The sequence below is a fragment of the Psittacula echo genome (genome assembly GCF_963264785.1).
Source record: "Psittacula echo genome assembly, chromosome: 18".
In the NCBI taxonomy this organism is placed as follows: domain Eukaryota; kingdom Metazoa; phylum Chordata; class Aves; order Psittaciformes; family Psittacidae; genus Psittacula; species Psittacula echo.
This window is the reverse complement of record NC_137754.1, coordinates 199,575-213,094: the sequence shown is the minus strand read 5'-3', so window position 1 is coordinate 213,094 and position 13,520 is coordinate 199,575. Positions and strand designations below refer to the sequence as shown.

Genomic DNA, 13,520 nt, shown 5'->3' with positions numbered 1-13,520 from the left:
GGCTTCCCCTGACGTGGCCCAATCGGGTGCGCCCGGGGCCCTGGCGCCGGCGGCCGCGCCAATGAGGTCGCGCCGCGTCCGGGCCGGGGGTTGCGCGAAGCGCCGGGGCCGCGGGCCGGGCCGGGCCGAGCCGAGCCGAGCAGCGGCAGCTGGAGCAGCAGCAGCATGGCGGCGGCGGTGCGGGGGCTCGGCTGGGCGCTGGCCTGGCTGCTCCTCTCCTGCCGCCTGCCCGGCGCAGGTGCGTGCGGTGCCGCGAGGGAGAGGCGTGATGGGGGGGCGCGGTCGGCGCGGCCCCTCGGAGCCCGGGAGCCGGTTGAACCGGGGGTTGCGCTTCGGCAGCGGGCTCACAGTGGGGTGGGTTTGTCGGCAGAGGCCGTGGCCGTGATGTCGGTGGATGTGGGCAGTGAGTCGATGAAGATCGCCATCGTGAAGCCCGGGGTGCCCATGGAGATCGTCCTGAACAAGTGAGAGGCTGCGCCTCCATCGTGTCGCGGTGCCGGTGTCGGGAGTGCGGCGGAGCTGCTGCGGGGGCTGGAGCAGCTCTGCTCTGGAGCCAGGCTGAGAGAGCTGGGCTGGCTCAGCCTGGAGAAGAGAAGGCTTCTTAAGAGGAGACCTTAGAGCAGCTCCAGTGCCTAAAGGGCTCCAGGAAACCTGGAGAGGGGCTTTGGACAAGGGATGGAGGGACAGGACAAGGGGAATGGCTTTAACCTGCCAGAGGGGAGACTGAGATGAGTTCTTAAGCAGAAGTTCTTCCCTGTGAGAGTGCTGAGGCACTCACTTTGGTGTGCTAATACACGAATCGGAGTGGAAGGGAGTCACCTCTTACTGAGTTCTCATGTGTTATGGGAAGAATAACAATGTGTCCCCCATGCCTTCCACTGTGAACTGGAAACTTGTCTGTCTGTGTTTTGGTAAAGCACGTGGTTTGCCCATGTCATGAGGGACACCAGGAGGTGTGGAAGCTCTGAAGGGAGGTGCTGCTATTGCAGCCCTTCAGGTAAATGGAGGCTGCCTTCACCATAGGTGGTATCTGAGCATCTTCTGAAATGGAAACAGTGCCCTTCCTCACTAGGGACCGTGTATGGAACATTCACCTGTTTCAACTGGTTTATTCCCACACAGAGAATCACGAAGGAAAACGCCTGTGGCTGTTGCTTTGAAGGAGAACGAACGTCTCTTTGGTGACAGCGCACTGGGAATGGTGAGTTCTTGTTGCTCATTGTGCCAGCTGCAGTTCCCATACGCAGAATATGAGCTCCCACTGCTGGGTCCTTTGTGATAGGTGACCTAGGAAGTTTTATTTCTTCCTACCTCCTTGGCGTGTAATTGGCTTGTTGTGTACTGGTCATGTGCTCTCAGCTCCTGTAGCAAGGGCTGTTCACCACATAACTTGGGAGAGGTTTGTCTGACAGCAGCAAAGCCACAGCAGTGCAGGTGGGTGATGTGCTTTCTCTTTCCACAGTCCATAAGGACCCCGAGGGTAGCATTCAGATACTTCCAGGATCTGCTGGGTAAGCGTATGGATAACCCCCATGTGACGCTGTACCAGTCCCGCTTCCCAGAGCACGAACTGGTGAAGGATGAGAAAAGGCAGACTGTTATCTTCAAGTTGTCCCAGTAAGTGTCTGCTTCAGGGTTCCTTGTGGACTTTAGCTATCAGGCTGCTAGAGCTGGCTCTGTTGTTGCTATAATTCTCTTTCCTGTTTGTTTCTCATAGGACAATACAATATTCTCCGGAGGAGATGCTGGGGATGGTCCTGAACTATTCACGGGGTCTGGCTGAGGAATTTGCAGGTCGGAAGGCTTCAGTTATTTCTCACAGTATCTGTGTGTGTTGTATCATATAGGATATGAGCAGGGACTGAAGTTGTTTGAAAACCCACGGGTTTTGTAGACAGAATGTTGGGTCTCTTCAGCTATGGACCTTAGCAGCTATGGAGTCATGATTTGTTTATAATATACAAGTTTGGGGTCTTAGTCCTATTCTTGGGGACGGGCACCCCAGATCCCACCCAGCTTTGCATTGAAGAGTATCCTAACATGAAAGAGGGATCAGCAGAAATGTAGCTCTGTGAAGACATGAAGTCTGCCTGGACACAGAGTTTTGCCCCTAATGATCCTGGTTGCTGCTGCAGGATTGATTCTGTACAAGTCTTTACCTTGGACTCTCTGGCTTTGCTACCAGCACCCCATTATAATGAGTCTTTGCCACATTGCTACGCTGGTGGAAAAATGTGTTCCCTGTGACTCTTTCAGAGCAGCCCATCAAGGATGCAGTGATCACGGTTCCTGCCTATTTCAACCAGGCAGAGAGGAGAGCGGTTCTGCATGCTGCTCGCATGGCTGACCTGAAGGTGCTGCAGCTGATCAATGACAACACAGCCGTAGCGCTGAACTATGGAGTTTTTAGGAGGAAAGACATCAATGCCACCGCCCAGGTAGGTACAGTTGGGAGATACAGAGAGTCCTGAGCAAGTGCCTGCATGTGGGGGAGGAAGTGCAGCAGATAAAATCAAAAGCCCTTGAGCTAAAGCGGACTCTGCTAGTCAGCCAGTCTCCTGTTTTCACGTGCTCATCGACAAGGCAAAGAAGAAACTTTTAGAGAGCAAAGCTTTGAGTTTTGATCTGCAGAATGATTAAAGCTTTCTTGTCCGCTTGTGTCAAGTATGACCCTGAACATCTCCTGCGTTTGATCAAAGTACGAGTCCTGTCGTAAGGGTATAAAGCCAGTCCAGGGAGCAGATAGTCTTGGCCTATATCAAGCTTGGAAAGCCGTGGGTTCTTTCCTTATTCATGGGGGATATCCAGGTGTTTCTGCTTCACCGTCCCAGCTTCTCTTTTCAGAATATCATGTTTTACGACATGGGAGCAGGAAGCACCGTTTGTACTATTGTTACCTATCAGACAGTGAAAACTAAGGACTCGGGAACCCAGCCTCAATTGCAGATCCAGGGCATTGGGTAAGAATTCAACATGAGTTGCACAAAACCCACAGGTCTCAGGAAAGAAACCACTTTTTTCATGGTCTCTTCTAAATGTAGGATTTGGCAGTGAGGCTTCAGCACAGTAATTTGGGTGGCAGAGTGGGAAGTGTTTGGAGCAAGAAGGCTCCAGTTGGTTATAATTCTGGTATCACTGTCTTATGCGGAAGATAACTGAGAACTTCCAAGGGCCCAGGAGGGAACCAGTGTACTTAGTTTGCTTCAGGCTTGCTTTTTGACAGCCTCAAGCCATTGATGCTTAATTCCATGTCATATAATCTTCTAGAAGTAGAGTGTATCAGTTTGGAGAAGTGGAATGTCCTTCTAGAGGAGAATGGAACTGCAGTGCACTCACACGATGCCAGACATGGAGCGAGGTGCTGCAAATAGCCAGCCCAGCAATTTTAACTCCAAAGCGCTTACACTGCTCTTGCTAAGAAAATACCTGGGACCTGAGGCAGTTATCTATTAGCTTCTCAGCTGTTTGACATGCTTGGCAATAAGACGTTTACCGTAAACGTACTGACGTTTCCTGCTCAGCGGCTGTTGTGGTGGTGAATCTTTCTTTTCTTTGTTTCATTGTGATGTGTTATTTCTGGAACAACCTTTATTCTTTCACAGTCCATCACAGCCGATAATAATGCGGCTACTTTTGACCACTTGCTGCTCTGCATATCTGTGAAATAAGTTTGTATTTCAACCCTGTTTAGGTTGTTACATCTTTACATCTCTGCTCATTCTTTTGCTCAGATTTGACCGTACTCTTGGAGGTTTAGAGATGGAGCTTCGCCTGCGGGACTATTTGGCAAAACTCTTTAATGATCAGCACCCTTCAAAAGATGTCCAAAAGAACCCGCGGGCCATGGCCAAACTGCTGAAGGAGGCCAACCGCCTGAAAACCGTCCTGAGCGCCAATGCTGACCACATGGCACAGGTCTGGCCTTCTGCCTTTCTCCTTTTGTAGCACTGAGAGGTGGCTGGGGCAGGGACGGAGCTGTGGGAACGCTGTCCCTCTGCAGCGCTGGTGTGCTGAAGAGCATCGCTCCTGGTGTTCTGGGCGGGGGGTGGGGGCAGCACTGGTGGCCCCTCAACCTTTCCCCACTTGGTAGCACTGGTGACTTGAGTGAATGAGTGAACTGGAGGAGAGTTATTCACGTGGAGTTTGTTAATAAACTCACTTTGGAAGCCATCTGTTACATCTACGTTCCTCTTGTCACCTGAGCAATGGCAGGGTTCAGGTCCTTGGTGTGTTTAGGAAGCTGGAACTTTTTGCACCCTGGGCAAGTCAGGCAAAGAGAATGTGCCACCAGTAATTTTGTTCTGGCTTGTTTTTTTCTGGGCAGATCGAGGGACTCCTGGATGACATCGACTTCAAGGCCAAGGTCTCAAGGCAAGAATTTGAGGATTTGTGCTCCGACTTGTTCCAGCGAGTCCCAGGACCTGTGCAGCAGGCTCTGAGCAGCGCAGAGATGAGCCTGGTAAGTTTAAGGGAATGCATTAACAAGCCTGTAGTTAATATGTGGGGAGCTGCTGCTGCACCCTGATCGAGGCATCAGTGAACGTGTTGTCAGTGCTGCTGGGCAGGTACAAATACTTGCTGTTGGCCGTAGAGTGGTGTTGGTGCTGCAGAGAATTTACTTGCTGCAGTGTTAAGCAGGAGTCTGTCACTGCTCCCTGTGCTACCCACCAGAAATGAAGAGCTCGGAGAAGGGGGTTCTTTCAGTTGAAAAACTTTACTCTTGAGCTATTCCGGTCTCGCTCATGAAGCTTCAACTCCAAGAGCCTGGACACGGAGCTACTGCTGTTCAGGCTTCCCCTTTGAGTGCTTCTTTTAGAAACCCCACTGCAGACTGCAGTTGGGCCAAACGTGATGCAGTCCTTTGGAGAGACTTACTGCATTGTTAAATGCTCACTTGCAGGGTGCCAGGGCACTCTTGAGCATCTTTTGGCTCTGGTGTGCAATGCAGGACACTGAGTCACCTCTTAAAGTCTGGGTTTTGTCTGTTCTGGTCCCGCTTGCTTTCTGAGTCACTGCCTCCTCTGGTTTTAAACTCTGGTCTGTGTAATTTTGAAGCAAGTGACTTGAAGCAGTGGTCACATTGTCCCTGTTTGAGAGGCCTGACTCCACGTTCCTCCTGTTGGTGTGGCTCTTGTCAGCCTGTCTGAGATCTATCAGGCCTTGACCTGCACTGGGACTGCAGGATGTAGTGTGGGTGTTCTCAGAGCACTGCATCAGTGTGTGGTGATCAGGGAAGGAGCGTAAGGAAGCCTTGAACTTAGCTGTCCAAAATTGCTTTCTCAAGACAAGGTGACTGTTTCCAATCCCTAGGATGGAATTGACCAGGTGATTCTAGTTGGCGGTGCCACACGAGTCCCCAAAGTGCAGGAAGTTTTGCTGAAAGCTGTGGGCAAGTGAGTATGTGAGGCCCCCTTCTAGTCTCTCTCCTATGGACAGCTTGCTGTTGGCAGCAGTGGCTGCAAAATTGACGCCTGTTGCTTTTTGCTCCCTAGAGAAGAACTGGGCAAGAATATCAATGCAGATGAGGCTGCTGCTATGGGTGCAGTCTACCAGGCAGCTGCTCTGAGCAAAGCCTTTAAGGTGAAGCCTTTTGTTGTTCGAGATGCTGCTGTGTTTCCTATCCAGGTAACCCTTGGCTTGCTTTCTTGTGTGCAGGGTCTGGGTAAATGGGGCTATGCTGGGAGAAATGTTCCAGGCAACCTTGCAGTTTCCTTCTAGTAAGGAAGCTGTGGAGATCTTTGTGCCAATCTTAGTAAAGCAAGCAGAAGAAAATCTTCTGTGTTGTACAAGTGCTATATCCAAGATGCTGGGTGCATAGGAACATCAGCTGCTGAGAAACACTTGCTGTCCCCTGACTTATGTGTGTGACAGAGAGCCAAACACTACAGAAACCTCTGATGTGAGATGCCGCAGAGGAAGTCTGGAGTTGCTGAGATGCATTTTCTGTTGGTGATGCAGGTGGAGTTTACTCGTGAAGTTGAGGAGGATGATAAATCCAGGAGTTTAAAGTACAACAAGAGGATTTTGTTCCAGCGCATGGCGCCCTACCCGCAGCGCAAAGTTATCACTTTCAACCGCTACACAGACGACTTTGAGTTCTATGTCAACTATGGAGATCTGTCTTTTCTGAACCACGATGACATGCAGTGAGTTTAGCCCAGATCATTCTGTGCTTTAACAAACCAAACCGTGGGCACTTGCTCTGTGCATTGTCCGTCGCTGCAGACGTGACTGTGGGAGGTGTGTAGCTGTTCTGCAACATTGTTATCCTGAGTTTTCTCTCTGCTTTTTGTCTCTGTGTTGCCAGGGTTTTTGGTGCTCTCAATCTCACTACCGTGAGGCTAAAGGGAGTTGGAGACAGTTTCAAGAAACACTCGGATTATGAATCCAAAGGCATCAAAGCTCACTTCAACATGGATGAGAGTGGAGTTCTAAGTCTTGACCGGGTGAGCACCACCTGTTGTGATGTTCGTCAGCCTGTGTATTTTCCAGTTCTATCCCTCTCTCTGGTGTTGCTGGTACCTGCTTAAAACTAGTTCTGTGCTCCTCTTTCCAAGGTGGAATCTGTGTTTGAGACCTTGGTGGAAGACAAGCTGGAGGAGGAGTCGACACTGACAAGTAAGTGCTGAGCTTTGGTATTCATATTCACTGTTGTGGTTTACCTGGAGTGGCTGAGGTAACTGCAGGCACGCTGTTTCCTTTGTCTTGCGGTGTGGAAGTGAAGCAGCCACAGCCTCTGATTGTGCAAACAGCTCAAAAATGCTTTAAATCACTTTCTGAGTGGCTGCTGGGTGCTGCCAGGAGCTCTGAAATGTCATACGCTCCAAAGGTGGCCATGCCATGCATTGCAAACAGGAGTTGCTTCCTCTTTGTTCAGCCACAGCTGCTGATTTCAGGAGGTCTGTCCTGAAGGGAAATCCTGCATCCGCAGCCCCACAGCATTCTCCCATCTTGCCTGGACTGTGAAGCCCTGATCTGTGCTTTGTGTTGCTCAGGTTTTAGAGCACAAATTTTCCCTGTATCTGTGTGTTTGAGGTGAACGAGAGGTGCAGGGATGGCTTCTGCAGCCACAGGTTGGAGCTTGAAGCGTTTTAGTTGAAGTTGCAAATTTTGGGTCATATTACAGCAGTGATAGAGACCCCGCTTTACACACACAAAACCCCAAAGTGAGGCCAGGGAAGGATGAGTTTCCAGAGTGTAGGGAGCTAACTTACACCACCAAGGGAGCTCCTTGATGATTGTTAGGGCTGTGAGGGGAAGAACTGAGGGCTGACAGTGACTGCCTTCATCCTTTGGGAACGTAATATTCTGGATTTTCTTGTCTCCTGTTGGCAGAACTTGGAAACACCATCTCAAGCCTGTTCGGGGGTGGTGGCCCAGTGGCAGAGACCGGCGAGAACCTGACAGACCCAGTTCAGGTGGGTCCCAGCATGCGGGAGGGAGCTCGTGGGTCATGCTCTAGCTGCTGAAGAGGCAGTGATTGATGTAAGCAGAGCTAAAGGTGTCTGACAGCACAGCAGGAGTTTAAATGTTTTTGGAAAGTGCTGTATTCCTCTTGAGGTTCACCTAATGTGCATTTAAAGAAGGTTGTTATCTTTTGCTGGGAAGTCCAGCTGGGGTGGACTGATGTTCCAGGACTCATTTCTGGGGAAGTCTTTTGTTTCTAGATTGTCCTGGTGCTCTCTGGATAAGCTTCAGCCCATGTGTTGTCTGTGCAAGTGTCTAGCAGGCTCCTTGCTTTACATACAGTTTTTGCAGAGTTCTGTCATCTGTGAAACAAACATGTGCATCAAAAAACCTGGTTTGGTTTCCCCTTTGCTTGCCTGTGGTGACCAGGAAGAAGAAGAGAGCCTAGCAGAAACGGGGAAAGAAGAGCAGGGGGAGAAACAAGACCCAAAAAACAGTGTGGAAGGTGCCAGTGAAGAGCAGGGAGAAGAGAAGCAGCAGTCTTCAGGCCAGGCAGAAACTGCCTCTCCCAGAGAAAAGTCCCAGCAGAAGGAAGAAGGCGAGAAGTTGGAGTCTCAGGTCAGCATCACATTGAAGGAACAGGACAGTTATTTCAGTGACTGAGAAGTGGAATTTTCTTGGGAGAATGCTCCCTGTTTCTGCCCTGCCCTGGAAAATGTTGGAGAACCTGCAGATCTGTTCCCTTGCCTGAGAATGTACTTTTCCTGTTACAGGATCCCAAAGAAAATAGAGAAACTGCAAAAGAGGAAGAACCATCCAAAAGTTCTAGTGACAGCACAGTTACCAAAACAGAGGAAGAGAAGAAGATCAAAGCATCCAAGAAGCAGAAGTTTGTGCATGAGATCACCATGGAGCTGGATGTGAACGACGTGCCTGACCTGCTGGAGGACGAACTGAAGAGCTCGATGAAAAAGTATGTTTGAAATGGCTCTGCTGGGCTAAAGCTCCAGATAAGGGAAGTGAATTGCCTTGGAATGGTGGTGGCTCACGTATCACTGCTGTCATCAAAAGCTGATGCATATGATGTGCTGCTCAGTTACTGCCTTTGATTTCTGTTCTCTTTCTGTGCTAGACTCCAAGACTTGACGGTCAGAGATCTAGAGAAACAGGAAAGAGAGAAGTCAGCCAACAGCTTGGAGTCATTCATCTTTGAGACCCAGGTAAGAGAGGGATATAAAGAAATGAGATTGCCTGGAGAGCAAGTGGAAGTGTCTTGTGCAGCTTGGCTGATCTGAAGGCAGAGGAGTTGTCTGAGCTGGGCGAAGCCGATTTGAAGAGCCCAGCTTTCATTTTTCAGTCATTTTTCCTCTAGGCCTGCCAGGCCCATGTGGACTTGATATAAAAGGAAGACTTTCCCCAAGCGTGTGTAACACGTTAAGTTTTAGGTTCACAGTATCTCTTCTGTGTCCTTATCTGTGCATTTTAGACTATAAAGAAGCTACAGCTTCTCAGGAGCTGCTGTGCAGAACAGGCAACTAATGTGAAGTGCATGTGAAATTACAGTTTTTGCAGTTTTACCATCGCATGCCTGGTGTGCATGTGTCTATACACCTCCTGTGTTACCACCGTGCTCCTGGTAATGCTGGGAGCAGGAGCTTGGATTTGGGAGGGTTAAGTGAGGATCTCCTGGCCAGTGCAGGCAGCACTGCAGGAGTCCATGTTCTGGAATGGTCACAAAGGGGTTGACTGGGTGGTTTTATGCTTCCACGCTCAGTGGTATTTGACGGGAGTGCTTGCTTTGTTCTTTGCAGGACAAGCTTTACCAAGAGGAATATCAGTTTGTCTCAACAGAGGAGCAGAGAGAAGAGATTTCCAAAAAGCTTAGTGAGGCTTCCAGTTGGATGGAGGAGGAGGGTTATGCAGCTACAACTAAGGTACTGCTGTGTGTATTCAGGATGCCAGGTGCTGTCCCTGACAAGGAAATGACCACACAGGCTGATTGAGGATCGATTCACCTCGATCCTTTGTAATCTGTTTTTTGCAAACTCTTGTTTCCCCTGTGCATTATCCATAGAAAAAAATACAAAATTCTTGCAGCCATATGTGCATCTGGAACAACTTCAGCAGTAACCTGTTGATTCTGCATACAGCTTAGTCACATGGCTCTTTTTACTGTAGTGAAATAGTGTATTTGAGAGAATGAGAAAACCGTTTTAACTTCTGAGATTTACAGTGTTAGACAAACTGATTGTCTCCTTTCCCCTCTCCCATATTTGCAGGAGCTGAAAGACAAGCTTTCAGAGCTGAAGAAGCTTTGTAGGAACCTCTTCTTCCGTGTCGAGGAACGACGGAAGTGGCCGGAACGCCTGGCTGCCCTGGAAGGTCTGCTCAACCACTCAGCCATCTTTCTCAAGTAAGAGCAAGCTGCTGGGAAGGAGAGTTGTGCAGCTGGTAATGTAAGAGATGCCAACAGAATGCGGCAATATTGAGCACGGTATGAAAAAGGCGACCAAAATCTTCCTTGCTAGTGCTGAGTTGTGCAGAACCTGTTAACGAAACATGCAAGCTCTTTTTAAAATAGGGGTATGGGAAGTCTCCACTTTACGCGCTGTTTTCAAGCAGATTTTTCCCTCTTGGTCTTACGGCCTTAGCCTTTCCCTGTTTTTCTGATCTCATGACAGCTGCATTTGCTGGCTCTGTATTCCATTCTTAGCATCCAGAGATCAGTTAGGACTGTGTTTCCTGCAGATGCAAGAGACATAAATGTAAAATGGACTAATTGCTTGCTGTGTGCAGTGGTGTTGCTCTTACTGTACTTGCCGGAGCTGTAAACACTTGAGTTGCCCAGGTACAGTCTGTTCGGTTTTACAAAAATAAACTTCTTATCTTTAAGGGGAGCCCGAATGATCCCAGAGTCTGACCAGATATTCACAGAGGTGGAACTGAGTACACTGGAAAAAGCCATCAATGAAACAACGGTAATGAAGGATCAAACAATTCCTGTGGACAGTGGAGGAGGCAGTTTGGGTTCTGTTTCCTGTCCTGTCCTTCCACTGAAGGCCATGGGATAGCGTGTGCACATTCTGTTTCTGTGCCACCAGCAAAGCTTTTGTGCATTCTAGCATTTTCTAACACCCAGCTTGACCCCAGACTGCTTTAGGGGGATAATGGGTTTTGAGTTGCATGTCGAGGGTTGTCTCCAGCAGTGGTGGTTACCACTGTACCCAGTTACAGGCTTTAAAAGCAGTCGCTGGGTTTTGAGGGGTTTGTGTCTCGGTTTTGTCCCATGTCTGGGTAACTAAGAAGCTGGTGGAAGTGTAGCAGGGAGCAGTGTTACCCTGAGTAAATTAGAAGGTCCAGGAGTGATGACTTTGGGATACTGTGATATATAGGGGTTCCTGGAACCCAAAGGATTTAAAAGCACTTTTTCCTGTCATTTCTACAGATCTGGAAAAACGAGACACTGGCTGAACAGAACAAGCTCTCTCCCACTGAGAAACCTGTCCTGCTGTCCAAAGATATAGAGCTCAAGATCACAGCCCTGGACAGGGAAGTGCAGTATCTTCTGAATAAGGCCAAGTTTGCAAAACCCAAGCCCAGAAAGGAGAAGAACACGACAAAAACTGATTCAGGCAAGAATGCTACAGCAGCCTCTGAGCCCGAGAGCACTATCCCTCCCACGGAGGGGAAACAAGAAGGTAAGGAGTGGGTGGGGGACGTGTATATACCTCTGTTGTGGTTTAGACCCAGCTGGTAACTCAGCAGCACGCAGCTGTTCGCTCACTCCCCCCTTCCCCATCCAGGGCAGGATTGGGAGGAGAATCAAAAGCAACTAAACCCCACAGGTTGAGATAATAACAGTTTAATAATCAAAATAAAGTAAAATATAGTGATAATAAAAATAATGCCAACAATGATGAGAATAGGAAACAATAAGAGAAGCAATGACAGCTCAGAAAATACAAGTGATGCACAGCACAATTGCTCACCACCTGCCCGAGCAACAATCAGTCCCTTCTGGGTGACTCCCTCAAGTGTAACACACTCATATCTCCAGTGAAACGGAGCTAAATAAATGAAGACAGTAGATAACTGTAGGAATAAATGATCCTCTTAATTTTCAGAGATAGCTGGGGAAATCTAGCTGTGGCAATGTCCTTTTCCCCTCACCACTGGCATGGGTGCTTTTCTGTGAAGGAACAGAAAGTATTTATAAACTTCCTGGGGGGGGTTAATCAGTATCTGTCTCACTGGCTGGCTGCCTTAGAAGAAGGATAAGCCATCAGTTGTGTTCTGGGTGTCCAGAGCCAAGTATTCATGTCCTGTCCTATGTCAAAGAATAGAGTGAGGAAGGTTTCTGGCTCAGATGGACCCTAGACAAGAAAAAAGTCTCTTGGGACAGGAAGACTTCCCGAACTGTGTCAGAACCCTGGGTTCTGGGCACACTGGTCCTTTTACATCTGACAGCTGTTTGGCAGCAGAGTTCCCTGCTGGCTCCTCTGGCCTGAGTACGAGACCCCAAAGGGGACTGGCCTTCATTGTGTAACCAGTGAATCTCCAGGGCTTCCAGGGATGTGAGGCCTGGCAGACAGAGAGTGAGAAACGAGGAGCAGTTTGATGACAACTTCTGAGTGTCACAGAGAGACCCACTGTGAGAATGGATTATTGCAGTCTCGCTGAGGAGCCACAGCTTGTTTGTAAGCCTTGCCACTGGTGGCCTCATCTGCCTGCAAGTAGCCTGCTCTGTATTCTCCCTTCACTTTTGTTTCTTTCTGCTTTCAATGTAGACAAACCTGAAGATATTGGTCCAGCTGTGGAACCTCCTGCAGCGGAGCAAGTAGCAATAGACAGTGAGCCTGGATCAGACTCCGGTGGGTAAATGTTTGACTAATGGCCTGAAACTCGGTAGCTACAAGTGCAAGCTGTCCGCATGCTTCTTCCCCTGGTTTTGGCTGTAGGAGGCAGTAGGGTGGTAGAAGCCCCAGTTGCAGATTGGTTATTAATTGTGCAAGGAGGAAGATGTGAATTTGGGTTCATTACTGTTCTCTTCACGGTTCAGTGTGAAGTTCTGGCCTGCTGCTGCCTCCTCCCCCAGTAGCCTGTGTGGCTGCAGTTCATAGCCAGCCCTGCAGCTGCCTGCCTGCCTTTGCTGAGGAGCTGATGTGCAGGCGCATGTTTGTTCTGCCAGCAGTGTTCTCAGCAGGAGGGCAGGAATGGCTTCAGCGCTTTGGAGCTGAGTGTCAGTCCCCAAAGCTTCCCCCTGACCTCTGTACCACAGAGTGAGAGCTCGATGTGTACCTGGTGAACGCCAGGGCCTGCTTTGTACGCTGTAAACACTTGTGGTGTGTGACTGAGTTTACTTCATTACACAGGGTCCAAAGAAGAGAAGAGAGAAGGTGGAGGAGAGAGAAGGAAAAATGATGAGTTATAACACCCCTGAGATCCCACTAGTGTCAACAGCTATTTATTTCATGGCTACTTTCTTGTTTTTATCACGGACCTGGCAAGTCATGGTGTAAATGAACACAACAACCAGTCTGACAGCACAGTGGGATAGAGATGTACATTTTTATTTTCTTTCTGGGGATTTTGCCGCTACTAACTTAGTAAATTGGGGGTTTTTGTTTGTTTTCATTTTCTTACGTGTTTAAAGGTGGCACTTTGCCCACCAAGAATTGTCTGTTTCCATGCAGAAGTCACCAAAGTGACTTTGCTGTGGAGAGAAAGCCAGAAAGGAACATCTTGAGTTTAGGGAGTAACTTGGACCACAAACTCTGTGCCACATCCCTTCTAGCAAAGATAAATGGGATCGATGTGGGAGCATTTGTAGCTGAGATGGTGTTGTCTCTGCGTGTGAGGCCCTATCTTAAAAGAGACTGTGTGATTTCAGTGCTGGGGGTGTTTTCTCATTTGGACTTGTTGGAAGGTGCAGCATTCGCGGGGGGGCGGACCCTTGATGCTGCACGATACGGATATGTGCTTTCCACAGGTTGTTGTTAAAGTCATCTCTATCCATGCGCTGTAGCGGAGTCTGAAACCCGGGAGCTGACAAAACGCTTGTGTTTCGAGTTGATTGTAAAATAAAGAGTTCGGAAGGGGCAGCGCTGGTCGTG

At 49.0% G+C, this 13,520-nt stretch overlaps 1 protein-coding gene across 6 annotated transcripts; it reads left to right on the top strand.

The window, feature by feature from the left end:
• Nucleotides 1-91: 91 nt before the first annotated feature.
• HYOU1 (hypoxia up-regulated 1) lies at nt 92-13,506 on the top strand. 6 transcript variants are annotated; one of them, XR_013958201.1, is made up of 25 exons: nt 92-238; nt 371-464; nt 1,123-1,201; nt 1,463-1,617; nt 1,718-1,794; nt 2,257-2,438; nt 2,845-2,960; nt 3,732-3,915; nt 4,325-4,459; nt 5,311-5,393; nt 5,493-5,625; nt 5,959-6,146; nt 6,308-6,446; nt 6,558-6,618; nt 7,336-7,418; nt 7,837-8,025; nt 8,181-8,380; nt 8,540-8,627; nt 9,219-9,341; nt 9,687-9,820; nt 10,301-10,385; nt 10,853-11,105; nt 12,195-12,278; nt 12,780-12,968; nt 13,397-13,506. XR_013958201.1 is itself a non-coding variant. In XM_080631662.1 (24 exons), the coding sequence occupies exons 1-24, from the start codon at nt 166-168 to the stop codon at nt 13,405-13,407; spliced, it is 2,949 nt and encodes a 982-aa protein (XP_080487788.1). In that variant the 5' UTR covers nt 92-165; the 3' UTR covers nt 13,408-13,506. The 6 variants fall into 6 exon arrangements, 4 of the variants coding, with proteins under 4 accessions (XP_080487788.1, XP_080487787.1, XP_080487789.1 ...); XM_080631662.1 differs by lacking the exon at nt 12,780-12,968; XM_080631661.1 differs by having other exon boundaries at nt 12,780-13,506.
• The last annotated feature ends 14 nt before the right edge of the window (nt 13,507-13,520 follow it).

Coding starts and splice junctions, on each gene's coding strand:
- HYOU1 (XM_080631661.1), top strand. CDS start 166: ATGGCGGCGGCGGTGCGGGGGCTCGGCTGGGCGCTGGCCTGGCTGCTC. Junction 3,916..4,324: donor ATGCTGACCACATGGCACAG/GTCTGGCCTTCT, acceptor TTTTCTGGGCAG/ATCGAGGGACTCCTGGATGA. Junction 11,106..12,194: donor CACGGAGGGGAAACAAGAAG/GTAAGGAGTGGG, acceptor CTTTCAATGTAG/ACAAACCTGAAGATATTGGT.